At 47.3% G+C, this 18,520-nt stretch overlaps 1 protein-coding gene across 1 annotated transcript in view; it reads left to right on the forward strand.

Annotated features, from left to right (window-relative positions):
- The first annotated feature begins 3,211 nt into the window (after positions 1-3,211).
- Positions 3,212-18,520, forward strand: part of LOC139325392 (cytoplasmic phosphatidylinositol transfer protein 1-like) — a 64,169-nt gene continuing 48,860 nt past the window's right edge. Inside the window, exon 1 of the mRNA XM_070955237.1 lies at positions 3,212-3,283. Within this exon, the coding sequence (XP_070811338.1) occupies positions 3,236-3,283 (48 nt within the window). The 5' untranslated portion in view covers positions 3,212-3,235. The remainder of the gene's footprint in view (positions 3,284-18,520) is intronic.

The following is an 18,520-nucleotide window of genomic DNA, read 5'->3' on the forward strand; positions in this document are numbered from 1 at the left end:
AAATGTGGCTAAGTTTGAGAAATGCTGGTTCAATGCATCTGTGGAAGGGAACTGTGGAATGGCATTCTGTGGCTCAGACCAAAGAACAATTTGAACCCTTCTCCTCAGTGGTGGGATTCAAATTTTTTTACTATCGGTTCTGTGGGTATGGCTTAGCGGGTATGGCATGGCATGGCTTGGTGGGCGTGGTGGTGGGCGTGGCAGGGGAAGGATACTTCAAAATCCCCATTCCCACCCCACTCCAGGGGAAGGTTACTGCAAAATCCCCATTTCCTTCTGATCAGCTGGGACTCAGGAGGCAGAGAATAGATGGGGGTGGGGCCAGCCAGAGGTGGTATTTACCGGTTCTCCAAACTACTCAAAATTTCCACTACCGGTTCTCCAGAACTGGTCAGAACCTGCTGAAACCTACCTCTGCTTCTCCTCCTGCTTTGCTGTAGCTCTTTGGGACAAAATGACAGCTTACTTGGAACATCAGTTCCTTATGTCCTTGTATGCTTGCTTGCTTGCTTCTTTCTTCTCTTTTTCTTTCTTCCCTGATTCTTTCTTCCCTTCCCTTCCTTCCTTCCTTCCTTCTTTCTTTCCTTCATCATTCTTCCTTCCTCCCTTCATCTTCCTCCTTTCCTTCATCTTCCTTCCTTCCTTCCTTCCTTCCTTCCTTCCTTCCTTCCTTCCTTCCTTCTTTCTTTCTTTCCTTCATCTTCTTTCCTCCCTCCCTCCCTCCATTTCTTCATCTTCCTTTCTTCATTTTCCTTCCTTCTTTCCTTCATCTTCCTTCCTTCCTTTATTCATTCATACTTTCTTTCCTTCATCTTCCTTCGTCCCTCCCTCCCTCCCTTCCTTTCTTCATCTTCCTTTCTTCATCTTCCTTCCTTTATTCATTCATTCTTTCTTTCCTTCATCTTCCTTCCTTTATTCATTCATTCTTTCTTTCCTTCATCTTCCTCCCTCCCTCCCTCTCTTCATCTTCCTTTCTTCATCTTCCTTCCTTCTTTCCTTCATCTTCCTTCCTTCCTTCCTTTATTCATTCATTCTTTCTTTCCTTCATCTTCCTTCCTCCCTCACTCCCTTTCTTCATCTTACTTTCATCTTCTTTCCATCATCTTCCTTCCTCCTTCCTTCCTTCCTTCCTGCCTGCCTGCCTGCCTGCCTGCCTCCCTTTCCCTGCCTTTATTATGTTTATAAACCACTCAAGGCCCTTGGATATTTCTCCAGGCCCTCCAAAACAACGTTCTGAGTTTCTACCACCTTCCTCCGTTTTATAGCCTAGGCTGAAAAATTAGATAGAAGATGGAGGCTGTGCTTTGTTACCAGCCAGTTTTCCCCCCTCCCGTCTCCCTTTTTCAAAAAAAGAAAAGAACCTTGGAAATATAATTCCATTAAATGAATCATCACACATGGAGGTGTCTTAATTTACGCTGAGAAACAGGCAGCAGAATTCAAGCTTACCTCGAAGGTGGAGTCCTCTGTTCCAGAAGATTCTCCATCTCATGTTGGTAGGGATGGTCTGTAATCCAGACCGAGGCACAAACCGAGATTTGCTTCCCTTTATTGAGAAAATAGCCGGAATCCTGGCATTGGGAAGTGATCTGGGAACACCAGCTTCTCTCCTGCAGCTTTCCAGAGACCTAGTAAGTTTCAACCTGTAACTTGGAATTTGTCACTAAGCCTGCAGTCTTAGCCTAGCAGACCTCCACAACATTTCATTTCTGCTTTCCTCATGAACTCCCTCACACTTTTATGTTGAGCTCTGGAGGAACATGGTGGATTGAGCAAAGGAAGAGAAGGAGCTTTAGAAAACAGTGCAAAAAAAGAAATATACCTGGCAGAGAATCCACTCTTCTGCAAAAGAAAGAAAGAAAGAAGAAGAAGAAGAAGAAGAAGAAGAAGAAGAGGAAGAGGAAGAGGAAGAGGAAGAAGAAGAAGAAGAAGAAGAAGAAGAAGAAGAAGAAGAAGAAGAAGAAGAAGAAGAAGAAGAAGAAGAAGAAGAAGAAGAAGAAGAAGAAGAAGAAGAACCTGTCAGAACCTGCTAAATGTCACCCTTGGTTCCTCCTCTTCTTCGAGCAACCAGGGGTGAAATTCAGCAGGTTCTGACAGGTTCTGGAGAACCAGTAACGGAATTTTGAGTAGTTTGGAGAACCGGCAAATACCACCTCTGGCTGGTCCCAGAGAGGGGTGGGAATGGAGATTTTTGCAATATCCTTCCCCCAGGAATGAGGAGGGAATGGGGATTTTGCAGTATCCTTCCCCTGGAGTGGGGTGGAAATGGAGAATTTGCAGTATCCTTCCCCTGCCATGCCCACCAAGCCACACACCCCAAGCCACACCATGCCCCCCAAGCCACGCCCACAGAACCGGTAGTAAAAAAAATTGAATTCCAGTACTGAGAGCAACCAGGATGATTAGGGGACTGGAGGGGCTAAAACATACAATGAACGGTTGCAGGAACTGGGCATGGCTAGTCTAGTGAAGAGAAGGACCAGGGGAGACATGATAGCAGTCTTCCAATATTTGAAGGGCTGCCACAGAGAGGAGGAGGGGGTCAGGCTATTCTCCAAAGCCCCTGAAAGCCAGACAAGGAATAATGGATGGAAACTGAACAAGGAGAGATTCAACTTGGAAAGGAGGAATTTTCTGACAGTGAGAACAATCAACCAATGGAACAGAAGTTGCCTTCAGAAGTTGTGGGAACTTCATCACTTGGAAGCTTTCAAGAAGAAATTGGACTGCAATCTGTCAGAAATGGTGTAGGGTCTCCTGCTTGGGTGAAGAGTTGGACTAGATGACCTACAAGGTCCATCCTTCCAACTCATCTCTTTATCTGTTAAAACTGAGAAAGGGCAAAGGTTGGGATGGTCTTCTCTATGCCTCTTTGGTCCAACTGCTACTCGTCCCTTGACTTGAGAGGTGAGGAGGCTGGTGGTGACCTCACAAGGGCTTCCCTGGCAACTGATCATGACATTGTGTATGAGCCCAGCCATTGTTGGAGCAATAGGGAGAAGAAAGCTACTTGGAGACTTGGCCAGTTGTAGCTTTGAGCTTGCCAGATGTGCACCAGAGTTTTGTCCTTGAGTTGTTCTAAAAGTCTTCTTCTCTGCCCCCAACCTCTGGTGGGGAATTCCTGTTTCCCTACAGCATGATGCTTTCCTTGAGGAACTTCGGTGGGCCGCTGCATTGGTGACGAGTCCCTGTTTCCATCCGAAGAGAAAAAGACATCCCGAACCTACGAGCAGCAATGCTGGTGAAGGAATACCGGATTTGTATGCCTCTCACCACTGAAGAGGTAAAGTTGAGCTCCTGAAATTGTGGGGAAGAAAGGGAAGGTTTTTTATTTAGCCAAACTATCTTGGAGTCTTCACCCAACTGGGACCTTCCCTGCTAGCTTGTTGCAGGATACTTATGGGCTCGACGAGTTTGTGGGGGGGGGGGTCAAAGGTTTGGAGCAGAGTGTTGTGGGCAGCAGATTCAGACAGTGAGGAGGTTGGGGAGGAACATGGGCCAGGCCTGGGGGCTGGGAAAAGCTCGGACGAGGGCTCTGCGTCGGAGGCAGAGAGGGAGGTAGACAGCAGTGAGGCAGAGGAACAGCTGGAGCCAGTTCCCAGTGTGCACATGCGCAGAGCTGCCAGAAGACAAGAACAATTCAGAAAGCAGGGTCGACTTGGGAGGAAAGCCACACCTTGGAGGTGATTGGCCCCTCCCATAGGAAACAAAAGAGGAGCAAACAGGGAGTGAGCTTTTGCAGGAAACAATTCGTTCATTCCGTGACTCTGAGAGACTCTGTGCTAAGTTTTGCCTTGTGCTATGGTTGGAAACAAGTTACGTGGCAGCTTGCCAAACGAGATAAGGTCTGTGTTGATAAATATTCCTTTGAAAAACTGTTTGAACAAACCTTGCTGACTGTGAATGGAAGTAATTCACAGTCGTGTAAATAAAAGAGGTTTTGCCAGTAATTCCTTCCTCCTGCTTGTTAAGGGAGCCTAGGTCAGAACACAGAGGTGGGTTCCACATATTTTTACCACCGGTTCGCCCCTCGCGCACATCTTCTGCACATGCGCCCAGCCTCAAAAACGTAGCTAAATAGGACGGCATAGCGCCCGGGCACGATCGGTTCGCTTGAACCGATCTGAACCGGCTGAATACCACCACTGGTTTGGAGGTAGACTACAAGTGTTGCTAGAGATTGGAGACTACAGAACAATGTTGCTCAATCTTGGAAAACTGGAAGATCTATGGACTCCATCTCCCAGAATTCCTCAGCCCGCAAGGAGAGAATTGCCCTCTGGGCTGGATACATGCAATGAACGTTTGTGTTGCTGCAGAGAATCTCCCCCTTCGGGGTCTTTTTGTGTGGGTCGGAGGGGGACAGAAATTCCGACTCTGGGTCTGCTTCAGCCTCCTGGTGTGGGGCTTTGGGTGAAGGCTGGAGGGAAGCACCGCTGGTGGCGAAGAGCCGGAGGGCCTCGTTCCAGTGGGACTGCATCATGGCCTGGAACTGGCTGACCATCTCAGCCCGCTGAGCCTCCAGGCACCGGTATCTGGCCTTGCACTCCCACAGATCTTCCCTCTGCTTGGAAAGCCTGTGCTGGTAGTCCTCAGTGAGATGCTTCTGCTGAGCCTCTTCTCGGTCAGATCCAATCTGAACTGAGTAGTTGTTTTGTCAACTCTTTCTAATGATGGCTGCTTACCTCCGACAACTGCTTCCTGTTGGGGCCCTAAGGAGCCTGGGCGGGCAGGTGAGGAGTGGCTGGGAGGGGAGGGACCAGAGGTGGGTTTCAGCAGGTTCTGACCAGTTCTGGAGAACTGGTAGCGGAAATTTTGAGTAGTTCGGAGAACCAGTAGTAAAAATTCTGACTGCCCCACCCCCATTTATTTTCTGCCTCCCAAGTCCTAGCTGATCAGGAGGAAATGGGGATTTTACAGTAACCTTCCCCTGCCACGCCCAACAAGCTACGCCGACTAAGCCACACCCACAGAATCAGTAGTAAAAAGTTTTGAAACCCACCACTAGGAGGGATGAGTAGAGGCCAGTAAGGCGCCCCTTAATGTGAGTGACATTGAGTTGGCCATGCCCACCCAGTCACATGACCACCTAGCCACGCCCACCCCGCCAGCCATTAGGCAGATCATATTAGTGGTCCACGGGATTTAAAATTATGGATTTAGTGGTCCCTGAGGTCCGAAAGGTTGGTGACCCCTGGACCAGAAGACCTCCAAGGTCCCTTCTTACTCTTGTTATTCTTTCGTTTTTCCAAGGTTGAAATTCCAAGGGTTTTTTTTCTGCAAAAAAAAATAAATAAGTAGATGCAAATGTTAGTGAGCTGTGCGGCTCTTATTAGGAAACAAGCCTTAATAATAGGCAAGTCCTCCGTTCCCCTGTGGTTCCCCAAAAGACGAATGTGTCGCAGGAGTGTTGGACAGCTTGTACTTAACAACGTGGAGTCTTTTGTGGAAAACAGTGGCCCCTGGGCACATTGTGTTCTGATATAATTAGCAGCAGGTTCGTATGATTTGCATGTGCATGACAGACTTTGACGCTTGCCCGCCTAGACACCTGTGATCATTCAGGCCCCACAGGGCATCGGAAATATGTTTAACCTGATAATGTATTTAACAGAAAAACAGAGTTGGAAAAAGGACCTTGGAGGTCTTCTAGTCCAGCAGTCACCAACTGGTGGTCCACGAGAAAATTTTGGTGCTCTGCAGAAAAATGATTTACATTTTTTATATTGCACTAAATCAGGGGTCCTCAAACTACGGCCCCTGGGACAGATACGTGCAATGAACGTTTGTGTTGCTGCAGAGAGTCTCCCCCCTTTGGGGTCTTTTTGTGAGGGTCGGAGGGGGGCAGAAATTCTGACTCGGGGTCTGCTTCAGCCTCCTGGTGTGGGGCTTTGGGCGAAGGCTGGAGGGAAGGGCCGCTGGTGGCGAAGAGCCGGAGGGCCTCGTTCCAGTGGGACAGCATCATGGCCTGGAACTGGCTGAACATCTCAGCCCACTGAGCCTCCAGGTGTCGGTACCTGGCCTTGCACTCCCGCAGGTCTTCCCTCTGTTTGGAAAGCCTATGCTCCTAGTCCTCAGTGAGGTGCTTCTGCTGAGCTTCCTTCTCGGCCAGAACCAATTTGAACTGAGCTGTTTTGCCAACTCTTTCTCGTGGTGGCTGCTTAGCTCCAGCAACTGCTTCCTGTTGAGGTCCTAAGGAGCCCAGGCGGGAAGGCGAGGAGTTAGCCACACTCACCCAGTCACATGACCACCTAGCCATGCCCACCCACCCAGTCATTAGGCAGATCATATTACTGGTAGTGGTCCGCGGGATTTAAAATTATGAATTTAGTGGTGCTTAAGCAGGAGATTAGATGCCATTCCAGACCAGTGGCTGTCCAATCTCTTCTTGAAAACCTCCAGTGATGGAGCACCCACAACATCTGAAGGCAACTCCTTCAATAATCTGAAGGCAACTCCACTTGTTAATTGTACTCACTGTCAGGAAATTTCTCCTTAGTTCTAGGTTGCTTCTCTCCTTGGTTAGTTTCCATCCATTGTTTCTTCTCTTGCTTTCTGATGCTTTGGAAAATAGGTTGATCCAATCTTCTTTGTAGGAATGTAGTGGCTCAGTGGCTAGCTGAGAAAGGTTGGCAGTTCAGCGGTTCAAATCCCTAGCGCTGTGTAATGGGGGTGAGTTCCCGTTACTTGTCCCAGCTTCTGCCAACGTAGCAGTTCGAAAGCACGTAAAAAATGCAAGTAGAAAAATAGGGACCACCTAGGGGGTGGTGCTCATCTCCGTTTCAAAGCCGAAGAGCCAGCGCTGTCTGAAGACGTCTCCGTGGTCATGTGGCCGCCATGACTCAACTCCAAAGGCCCACGGAACACTGTTACCTTCCCACCAAAGGTGGTCCCTATTTTTCTATTTGCATTTTTTACATGCTTTCGAACTGCTAGGTTGGCAGAAGCTAGGACAAGTCACGGGAGCTCACTCTGTTAATGCGGCGCTAGGGATTTGAACCTCTGAACTGCCGACCTTTCGATTGACAAGCTCAGCGTCTTAGCCAAATTTTGATCAGGTGATTGAGAGGATGCTGCAATGCTAATTCACTTGTTCCAGTGCTGTTGTAACTTTGGTCACTAAAAAATGGTTGTAATTTGAGGACTATCTATCTATAATACAGTGCTGCTGCAGTTTTACTGTACCGGCCTAGACTCCCAACAGCAGCTGCTTCATACAACGTGACTTTTTTTGATTCCTGACACATTTTTCTTTTGTCTTCAGCTTCCTGACTCAACGTTTAAGTTAAATTATGCTGGGAGGGGCTCCCCAGGAGTAGCAGTCCTGGTGTTACTAGCAGGGGGGGAAAAAAAGAGATGGTGACACATTTGCACTTTAGAGAAAGATTGTGAATTTTTCAGTACAGAAGGCCAGAAGTTCAGTTTCCTTCATCAGCTCTTGCAGGATAAGATTGCTTTATATTATCTTTGGAAAGTTCTGAGGGATTTAAGGATAAAATCAAGATCACCTGAAGTGTAATTACCTCTTTATAATGCCTTGTTAAGATCACACTTAGAATACCATTGAATCCAGATTATGTTGCCATGATATACAAAAGATGCTAAGACTCTGGAAAGAGTGGCAGAGAAGAGCAACCAAGAGGATTAGGGGACTAGAGGCTAAAATATATGAAGAAGAGTTGCAGGAATAGGGTATGTCTGGTTTAATGAAAGGAAGGACTAGGGCAGGGGTGAAATGCTCCCAGTTCGGACCGGATCGCCCAATCCGGTAGCGATGGTGGTGGGTGGTTCGGAGAACCGGTAGCAGATATCCCTGCCCCCTCCCATGCCCAGCTGAGCCGCGCGATCATCAGAGGCTTTTTTTTAAAACTTTTAAAAGCATTTTTTCAACAAAGCCTGGATAGCTCAGCAGACTAATGTATTGTAATTAACATCCAGCTGTCTGCAATTACTGTAAGTTCGAATCTCGCCAGGCTCAAGGTTGACTCAGCCTTCCATCCTTTCTAAGGTAGGTAAATTGAGGACCCAGTTTGTGGGGGCAATAAGCTGACTTTGTATAAATATACAAAAGTATGAAGGCTATTGCTTAAGGCATTGTAAGCCGCCCCGAGTATCCGGAGAATGGCAGCATATAAATCAATTTTTTTTAAAAAAAATGCTTTTAAAAGTTTTAAAAAAAAGCCTCTGATGATCACGCGGCTCAGCTGGGATCATCAGAGCCTTTTAAAAGCATTTTTCTACAACCTCTTCAGCCGAAGAGGTTGTAGAAAAAATGCTTTTAAAAGTTAAAAAAAAAAAGTAGGCCATGCCCACCCACTCACATTACCCCCCCAAGCCACGCCCACAAAACCGGTAGTAACAAATTTTACATTTCACCACTGGACTAGGGGTGACAAGATAGCAGTGTTCTGATATTTGAGGGGCTGCCACAAAGAAGTCAAGCTCTTCTCCAAAGCACCTGAAGGCAAGACAAGAAGCAATGGGTGGAAACTAATCAAAGAGAGAAGCAACCTTAGAACTAAGGAGAAACTTCCTGACAGTGGGAACAATTAACCAATGGAACAGCGTACCTTCAGAAAATTTTTCTTTAGTTCTAGATCTGTGATGGCTAACCTCTGGCACATGTGCCAGAGATTTCACGCAGCTTCCTTTCTGTGGGCACGCAAGCCGTCACCCCAGTTCAGCTCCACTGTGCATATGTGTGCACCTCCCTGCAGCCAGGGTCTCTGCCACGCATGTGCAGGGGGCATGTGGGGGGGCAGGGCGCATGAGCATGCACGGGGGTCGGGGCGCATGCGGGGGGCCATGCATGCATGCGTGGGGGTCAGGGTGAAATCCTCTGCGGATCACCACCAGTTCACTCCCCGCGTATGCGCAGTGCATGCCAAAAGCATGCTGTGTGCGTGCATGCACGGTGCATGCCAAAAGCACGCTCCACACGCATGCACAGTACATGCAAAACACGCGCTTCACGTGGAAAAAGAACGCTTCACTAGATCAGTAGAACAGCAAGGGGGGAAAACGTGTGTCGTGCGATTTAGCTTCATTAGAAAGCAGGATTTCCTGCTTTCTAGCAAATATAAACCGTGCGGCACAGCTGATCATCGGAAATACCAGTTCAGACGAACCGGTAGCTTTTTTTTTTAACTATCTGTTCGCCCGAACTGGTAGTTTTTATCACTACTGGTTCGCCCAAACCGGAATGAACCAGTAGGAATTCACCCCTGGCAGGGGTGGGGCGCATGCACGGGGCCCCCACGCGCATTGCATTTGGGGGTGGGGGTGCACTTTGGGCACTCGGTCCGGAAGACATTAGCCATCACTGTTCTAGATGGATCTCTCTTTGATTAGTTTCCATTCATTGCTTCTCCTCTTGCATTCAGGTGCTTTGGAGAACAGGTTGACCCCCTCTTCTTTGTGGCAGCCCCTGAAATATCAGAACACTGCTATCTTGTCACCCCTAGTCCTTCCTTTCATGAGACTAAACATACCCAGTTCCTGCAACCTTTCTTCATGTGTTTTAGCCTCTAGCCCCCTAATCGTCTTCGTTGCTCTTCTCTGCACTCTTTCTAGAGTCTCCACATCTCCACGGCTAAATGAGCTGCTCGGTGGAAAGTCCATTCTAATGGTTGATGAAATGCTACTTTTGCTAGAATTATTTGAAAAATGACGTTTGTAGGTTGGAGTAAGTGGAGGAGGCAAAACAGAAATTGGGCTATTGAACAGGGCAGGGTGTTGGCAGACGTCGAGGGTTCTCACCACAGGATGTCAGCGTTCCAAGTAATGCATCAGTGGTGGGTTTCAAAATTTTTTACTACCGGTTCTGTAGGTATGGCTTGGTGGGCGTGGCAGGGGAAGGATACTGAAAAATCCCCATTTCCTCCTGATCAGCTGGGATTTGGGAGGCAGAGAATAGAAAGGGGGGGCGGGACCAGTCAGAAGTGATGTTTACCAGTTCTACTCAAAATTTCCACTATCGGTTCTCCAGAACTGGTCAGAACCTGCTGAAACCCACCTCTGTAATGTGCCCATAAAAAGCAGAACCACTGAGGCAGGCAAGTTCCTTAAAGAACAATTTATTGGATACATCATATTGGCACAACTGGTGAAAGCCGACTCTGAAAGTTCCCGTGGCTTTCCCCTAATTAAAAAGCAAAAGTTTTCCCTTTTCCCCCAAGTCACAGATCATTCTGTCCAATCAAGGTGCTGGCTTGGTTGCTTGGTTACTTCGCTCCTCCTCTGGCCAGTGGAATGTCCTTGGTTCCCACAGGAAAAGGATATTGTTTTGGCTACAAAACCCCATCTAGCTATTTCTCCCTGCCCCCTCCCTGCCAGGGGTGGGTTCTACTTACCTTTACTACCGATTCGCAATGGGAGCGCGTGCGCGGGTGCGCTTCTGCGCATATGCAGATTGTCAATTATGACATCCGGGCGGGTGGGCAGAGCCTCCCGCTGTTTTTACTACCGGTTCTAACGAACCGGACAGAACCGGGAGCAACCCACCACTGCTCCCTGCCCCTTCTTCTGCTTTGTGGCAACTCTGAAGCCCCCAAGATGGCCTCAGCCAGGTTCACCTCAGGGTTGACAGAGGCATCCAGACCAAGCATCCGGCGGTCAAAATGACCAGCGCTACATGTTGACATCACCCCCAACTGGCAGATTGTGTCAGGACACCTGACACAACTGCTGTCACTTGCTGTGGGGTGTGCCTGTCATCACTTGAACCTCTTCAGATGCCCGTGATCGTTGTCAGCACATTGTACCCCCAGCTTTCTCTAGACGATGAAGGCTGCTGATTAACCTGGCGCCATCGGAGTGGTTTTTTTTTTGTTTTGTTTCAAAGCAAGCTTGACAGTTCCACTGAAGTGCAGATAATACGTCTTCGGTAATTAGCAGGATGACAAGAGCCATCAGGAGAACAATCAAATAATGACTCCACGGGAGTATTGTCCCTGCCTGCCCCCTTTTCCTCGCTCCCACATTATTTACCGAGCACAAAAAGCCACGTTTTGGGATTTAAACGAGGCTCGCTTTTTAAGGGAGAAGATGAGCCCAGTAGAATGTCTATTTTTCTCGGTGAACTTCGGGTAAAGATTGCCTGGTTTTGGCAAAACACAAAGCAGGATTTTCACAGATACTGAATGTGCCAGAATCGTAGCAGCATCGAACGCCCTTCAGCCTCGTCTAGTTTTCCGGAGTGTGTTTCCTTAAAAAGGAATGGTGCTTGTTTCATTGTTGGTTTTTGCTTCCCGACCTGATCTTTGGAGTGCTTGTTCTTCTTCCTTGCAATGATTTGCTGAAAGGATAAAGTAGTCCTTGTATTTCTCTCTAGGCAAAATGAGCATATATCTGCTGAACAAAACTCTGCATTGGCGACAGGAAGGGCATCTGGCCAGTAAACGCTCTGCTAGCTCCATTCAGTTGCCCAGACTCCATCCCGCAAGGGATCATTAAAAGATGATGATGATAAAGTAGTCCTTCTTATGACCAGTTGTTTAGTGACCATTCAAAGTTACGACAGCCTCCCCAAAACGTACTTACAACTCAATTCCGAAGTTCTCATAACTTCGGAATTGAGTTGTAACTACCTTTTGGGGAGACTGTTGTAATTTTGAATGGTCACTAAACAACCGGTCATAAGTCAAGGACTACTTTATCACCATTATCCCCATCCCACCATTGTCACATTACTGCATTTTGGGTGCTGGGCAACCAACCCGCATTTAAGTGTCAGCACTCCAAACTACATTCGTTCCAGTGCTGACATAAGGAGGAGAAGAGGGGGCAGCTGGCAAGAGGACGCTTGACATTTCACCTACTTATTTTCTCTGAAGATAATATCCCCTAGGAGATGGGATGGGAGGGGGGACATTCCTGGGAGCTGAAGTAGTAGATATGGGGAGAGTGATTTGGAAGATGGCCAATGAGACGCAGAGAATTGGGGAAAGGAAAGGGAAGGTTTGGGGTCAGGAAGTCAGTGTTGGCTACGACGGAGTCGGGGACAGATTGTCGTGCTTAATAAATGAAAGATTTCATCAAAGACTATTTGTTTGGAAATGCAATTTATTTGAGACGACACTGAAACCTGACATTAAGGCTGTTTGCAGCATGTTGTACGGTAGTCACATGATCACAATTTATGATGGAGAATAGCTTGACTCCCTCTTCTTTGTGGCAGCCCCTGAGATATTGGAACACTGCTATCATGTCTCCCCTAGTCCTTCTTTTCATTAAACTAGACATACCCAGTTCCTGCAACCGTTCTTCATACGTTTTAGCCTCCAGTCCCGTAATCCTCTTCGTTGCTCTTCTCTGCACTCTTTCTAGAGTCTCCACATCTTTTTGACATCATGGCAACCAATAGTGGATGCAGGATTCCAAGTGTGGCCTTACCAAGGCCTGATAAAGTGGTATTAACACTTCATGGGATCTTGATTCTATCCCTCTGTTGATGCAGCCTAGAACTGTGTTGGCTTTTTTGGCAGCTGCTGCACACGGCTGGCTCATATCTAAATGGTTGTCCACTAGGACTTCAAGATCCCTCTCACAGTTACTACTATTGAGCAAGGTACCACATATACTGTACCTGTGCATTTTGTTTTTCTTGCCTAAATGTAGAACCTTGCTTTTTTCACCATTGAATTTCATTTTGTTAGATAGCGCCCAATGTCCAAGTCTGTCAAGAGCTTCCCCTGGAGTGGGGTGGGAATGGGGATTTTGCAGTATCCTTCCCCCAGGAGTGGGGAGGGAATGGAGATTTTGCAATATCCTTCCCCTGGAGTGGGGAGGGAATGGAGATTTTGCAGTATCCTTCCCCTGCCACGCCCACCAAGCCACACTATACCCACCAAGCCACACCCACAGAACCGGTAGTAAAAAAATTGAATTCCACCACTGCCCCAAGCCTTAATTCCTAAATGACTGGTTAACCAAGATGTCTGCCTTGGAAATGGTTCTTTAACTGGAGCTCGAATTCATCACGAGAGCTGAGTAGACTTCAGTACAGCCTCGTGGATTTCCTGCTTCTCCTCTACATCTTTCAAACTTTGGACCACACCACAAGCAAGCAGCTTCTAGAGCCAAAGCACATCTTGAGCCAACCTTCCCCCCCCCCCCCATAGCTGGAGGGGCTCACGTGGGCTTGAGAGGCAGGCAGCATGTTTAGTCATTCAGCTCCTCTTTGCTGTGTGCCAGGCTAAAAGTAGCTCATTTCAACACAGCTGCCGCTGTTGGTCGGAGCTCGGCAAAACAGGCACATGGCTTGCGGCAAGGCAGCGGATGGCTTTCCAGTGTTGATGGAGTTTACTCCGGAGAAACAATTCTCCTTTGCAGGAGAGCTTCGGAGGAAAAGTCTCTCTTTGCACAAAAAATGGGCCTTGCCTTCAGGAAGAAGCTCCACATGTCTATACCAGGGCCAGGGATGGGCTGCTGGGGATTCGTAAGGGTTCAGGAGAACCTCTAGCTAAGATTCTGTGCAGTTTGAAGAACCCCCCAAATCCCACTCTTGGTTCGCCCCGTCTCGCCCACCCTGCCCCATCATTCTCAGGAGTCCCCACGTGGCCTGTTTTGGATGCAAGTAAATGCACAGAGGTTCAGGAAGGACGAAAAACGGGCCTACTGGAAGTTCGGAAAGGCCGGAAACGGGCCCGTTTCTAGCCTCCAGAGGGCCTCTGGAGCCTGGGGAGGCTGTTTTTGCCCTCCCAGAGGCTGGAAGAAAGCCTCCAGAGCCCAGGGAGGGTGAAAACACCCCCCCCCTGTCATGGTGCAGGAGGCCAACTAGGCCACGCCCACCATAGCCACGCCCACCCAGCAACCGGGCAGAGAACCCCTTGCTAAAATTTATGAAGCCCACCCCTAACCAGGGCCATCTTAACAGCATTATGGGCTCCGGCCAAAGCAGTGTAGTGGGGTACCCCTACGACAACTACTCACAGGAATAAAAATGTAAATGGTCGATAAAATTAAACATATATGCATGTTAGTATTATTTTAAAAAACGCAGTAAAATGTAATAAATAAGTTGCTGTATTTATTTATATGATACAAGGTGCATTGAAGGGTTAATATACACAGATTAGTATGGGGCCCCTATGCTTGTGGGGCCCAAGGGCAAGTGCCCATCAGGCCCATGGGTTAAGACAGCCCTGGTCTATACCTACCAAGAAGAGACACCTAAAAACAGTGATTTTTCCCTGTGATACTCTATGGAAGCAACAGTGGCACTTTGAAGAAGAGGAGATACTCTATGGAAGCAACAGTTGAACTTTGAAGAAGAGGAGATACACTATGGAGCAACAGTTGAACTTTGAAGAAGAGGAGATACTCTATGGAAGCAACAGTGGCACTTTGAAGAAGCAACAGTTGGACTTTGAAGAAGAGGAGATACACTATGGAGCAACAGTTGAACTTTGAAGAAGAGGAGATACACTATGGAAGCAACAGTGGCACTTTGAAGAAGCAACAGTTGACCTTTGAAGAAGAGGAGATACTCTATGGAAGCAACAATGGGACTTTGAACAAGAGGAGATACACTATGGAGCAACAGTTGAACTTTGAAGAAGAGGAGATACACTATGGAGCAACAGTTGAACTTTGAAGAAGAGGAGATACTCTATGGAGCAACAGTTGAACTTTGAAGAAGCAGGTCTTCTCCAACGTGAGAAGACATGGACCACCAAGAGAGCAAACCAATGGATGATCCAATCAAATCAACCAAGATTTCTCACTAGAGGCACAAAGGACCAGGCTCAAATTATCTCACTTTGGACACATTATGAAAAAACCCAACTCTCTGGACACTATGAAGCAGGAAAGATGGAAAGAAACTTATACAAACTTACATGAAGTAATGGATGGAAACCTCAGTCCCTAACCTGGTTTTTCAACTCTTCCAATGGTGCACTTCACCTCACGGTGAAGTGAAATATTTTGCCTTAATGAACTCACTGATAGAAGGGGCTAGAAGTTCTGTGGTTGTTAGGCTCATTCCAAGAATGACACAGAACAAGAGACACAAGAGACAGGATCTTGCCAGACTAAACCCATAATACTCTCACCCTAATAGAGATTTTCTTGGAGTTTCTAAGGTAAAGGTAAAGGTTCCCCTCGCACATATGTGCTAGTTGTTCCCAACTCTACGGAGTGGTGCTCATCTCTGTTTCAAAGCCGAAGAGCCAGCGCTGTCCGAAGACGTCTCCGTGATCACGGAACGCTGTTCCCTTCCCACCAAATGTGGTCCCTATTTTTCTACTTGCATTTTTTACGTGCTTTCGAACTACTAGGCAGAAGCTGGGACAAATAATGGGAGCTCACCCCTAGGGATTCAAACTGCTGAACTGCCAACCTTTTTGATCTACAAGCTCAGCATCTTAACCACTGAACCACCGCGTCCCGGAAATACAATTATTTATACAATTATACATATACAGTACATATACATATACAATTATACATATATATATACATATAATTAATTATACAATTATACATATACAATTACACATATACATATACAATTATACATATTCATATACAGTACATATACACATACTCACTGCCTTCTTTTGAATTCCGAAATAGTTTTTCTTGTACTCCTTGCCTCCGAAGTGGAAGAGAGAGAGTAAATATCGTTTTTATTCGCTTTAAAATTGCGATAATTATAACGCTGTTATGGAGAGTGGGGGAAACCAAATCCTTGCCCTGGAGTTTTATAGAAATGTTTTCAACGGCTACTTGTGTGTGCGTATGTGTATTTCACTACGCACAGCTAAGATAAAATGTCTCCATTTTACCACTAAGGGAAATTGTTTTGAAATGTAGATGCTCCCCTCTTTTTCCAATCATAACATTGATTGTCCTTAAATAAACAGAGAGAGAGAGAGAGAGAGAGAGAGACCAATCCCATAGTTTTCCCATTTTCTATAGAGACTGGATAACCTTTGGTTCAGAATGTTATAAAATGTTCAGGGGGTTGGACTAGAAGACCTCCAAGTCCCTTCCAATTCTATTATTCATATTCTAAATCAGATTACACTTAGCAGCCATTCTACTATTGTGACCCAGGCCCAAGTAAGTAGTAGGAAAATCAGTCAGTGAAAAAACAAACCAACTTTATTCGAACAGCTGAGAATTACTTCATTCCCAGCGTCGTTCAACTAAATTAAAGCAAATTCCTCCCAACACAAATTCCTCAGTCCTATCGCAAACCTTGGTCCAATTAGGCAAACTGCCAAAGGCCTTTCTTGGCAAATGTTCAGAAGTCACAGATACAAAAATAAACACAAGACGTAGACTAAGAAGAAGACGAAGCTACCAACATTGTTTTCTGGCAAAGCCCAAACGCCGTTGCTGGTCTGTTTTAAGCCTTATGGGAGGGGCCAATCATCTCTTGGCTCTACTCCCGAGTTGTCCTCTTGGCTTGAGCTGCTCTTGCCTTCTGGCAGCTCTTCTCATGCATGCATTAGGAACAGGCTCCTCCTGTTCCTCTGCCTCACTCCTATCAGTCTCTGGAGGCTCTGGAGTCCGCACCTCACTCCCCGATGGCCCCATCTCTGCCTCCGACGCAGAGCCCTCATCCGGGCCTTCCCCAGCCTCCAGGACTGGCCCAGGTTCTTCCTCAGCCTCATCGCTGTCCGACTCCGCTGCCAGCTCCGCAGACTGCTGGCGGACCACAACAGCTACTAACTTAAACAACCGCAGCAATTCACTTAATAACAGTGACAAGAAAGGTCATCATACAGGACAAGACTCACTTAAAAAATGTCTCACTTAGCAGCAGAAATTTGGGGGTTCAATTGTGGTCGTACCTGTAGAATTAGCTTGTCTGATTATGATGTTTTCCTGTCTGGTGTGAGAAACGGACAAATAGCCTATTGAATTACCAGAGCCCATAGGTCTCAGAAGGATAGCAGGCCCTAAGAAGCTACACAAACCAAAGTTTTAGATAGAAAGCTTTCAAAGTGGATCATCAGAACGATTTGTAATCCTGCTGAGCTGTTGCTGTGAAATGTGATTTTTGCAGAGCGCGTAGTTTTGAAGTCTATTTGGAATCAGAAGGCTGAAACTGCGAGAAATAAGGAACTGAAAGTACTGATGGATAGAGGTTTGAGATGTACACGGGCATATCTGGAGACTGTCCGTCGGTAAGAAAGGACAAGGAAGCAAGTTGTGAAATGCGTGCAGAAAAGTATATAAAAAGAATGTGCTGGGATGAGTTCAGGGCCACTGGCCATAGCTACTCCTTGCTGTTAGAGTAGCTATTGTCTCCGGACCTCATTGCAATCGGTTATTGATATAAGTCAGTGATGGCTAACCTTTTTGCCATTGCGTGCCAGGAGCAGGGAGGGTCGCGCGCGCGTGTGCCCACACCCATAATTCTATGTGCCCTGCCCCCGTGCATGCGTGGGTGACCCCCCGTTCCCCTCGTCCTGGCACACATTGGCATGGTAGGCCCATTTTTTGATCTCCCCAGCCTCCAGAGCCTTTCTAAGAGTCTGGGGAGAGCGAAAACGGCCTTCCCTACCTCCCCGGAGGCCCTCTGGAGGCCGAAAACAGACAGACATTGGCAAACGGGCCTTTTTCAGCCTCCGGAGGGCCTCCGGTGGGAGGGGGGAAGGCCGTTTTCGCCCTCCCTAGACTCCTAGAAAGGCTCTGGAGGCTGGGTAGAGCAAAAAATGGGCCTTCCAGTCCCACTGGAAGTTGGCAAATGAGCCATTTCCAGCCTCCAGAGAGCCTCCGCGGGGGTGGGGGTGGGGAAGGCTGTTTTCACCCTCCCCAGACTCCTAGAAAGGCTCTGGAGGCTGGGGAGAACGAAAAATGGACCTTCCCCACCACCACCCGAAGGCTCTCCAGAGGCAGGAAACAGCCTGTTTCCCTACTTCTGGTGGGCCCAGAAGGCCCAAAAATCAGCTGACAGGTGCGCGCACGTACGCCGGAGATGAACTTGCATGCCCACCGATATGGCTACGCGTGCCACCTGTGGCAAGCGTGCTATAGGTTCGCCATCACGGATATAAGTTGTGTTATGATGGCTGTTCATAACATCAAATTGCTCACGAAATAAACCTCTGAATCTTAAAAGTCAGATTTATTGCTTGCGGTTTGTCTGTGTTCCTCTTTATTGGGATATTTTTACGACACTGAGCTGATAAAAGCCAGGTAAATGGTTCATTATTTTTCATCGCAATGAGAATACAGGTCGACCTCAATTTACAACAGTTCATTTAGTGGCCATCCAAAATTATAACAGTGCTGGGGGGGAAAAAAGTGACTTGTGACCTGTTTTCACACTTATGACTGTTGCAGCACCCCTGTGCAACAAAATTCAGATGTTTGGCAACTGACTCAGATCTATGACGACTGTGGGGTCCTGAGGTCATGTGACCCCCCCCTTTGGCGACCTTCAGACAAGCAAAGCCAATGCGGAAGCCCGATTCACTTAACAACCGCGTTGCTAACTTAACAAGCGCAGTGATTCGCTTAATAATGGGGGCAAGAAAGGTCATAAAATGGGGCAAGACTC

The sequence above is a fragment of the Pituophis catenifer genome, unplaced genomic scaffold (genome assembly GCF_029215685.1).
Source record: "Pituophis catenifer annectens isolate HBS135680 unplaced genomic scaffold, rPitCat1.0.hap2 SCAF_16, whole genome shotgun sequence".
Taxonomy (NCBI): Eukaryota; Metazoa; Chordata; class Lepidosauria; order Squamata; family Colubridae; genus Pituophis; species Pituophis catenifer.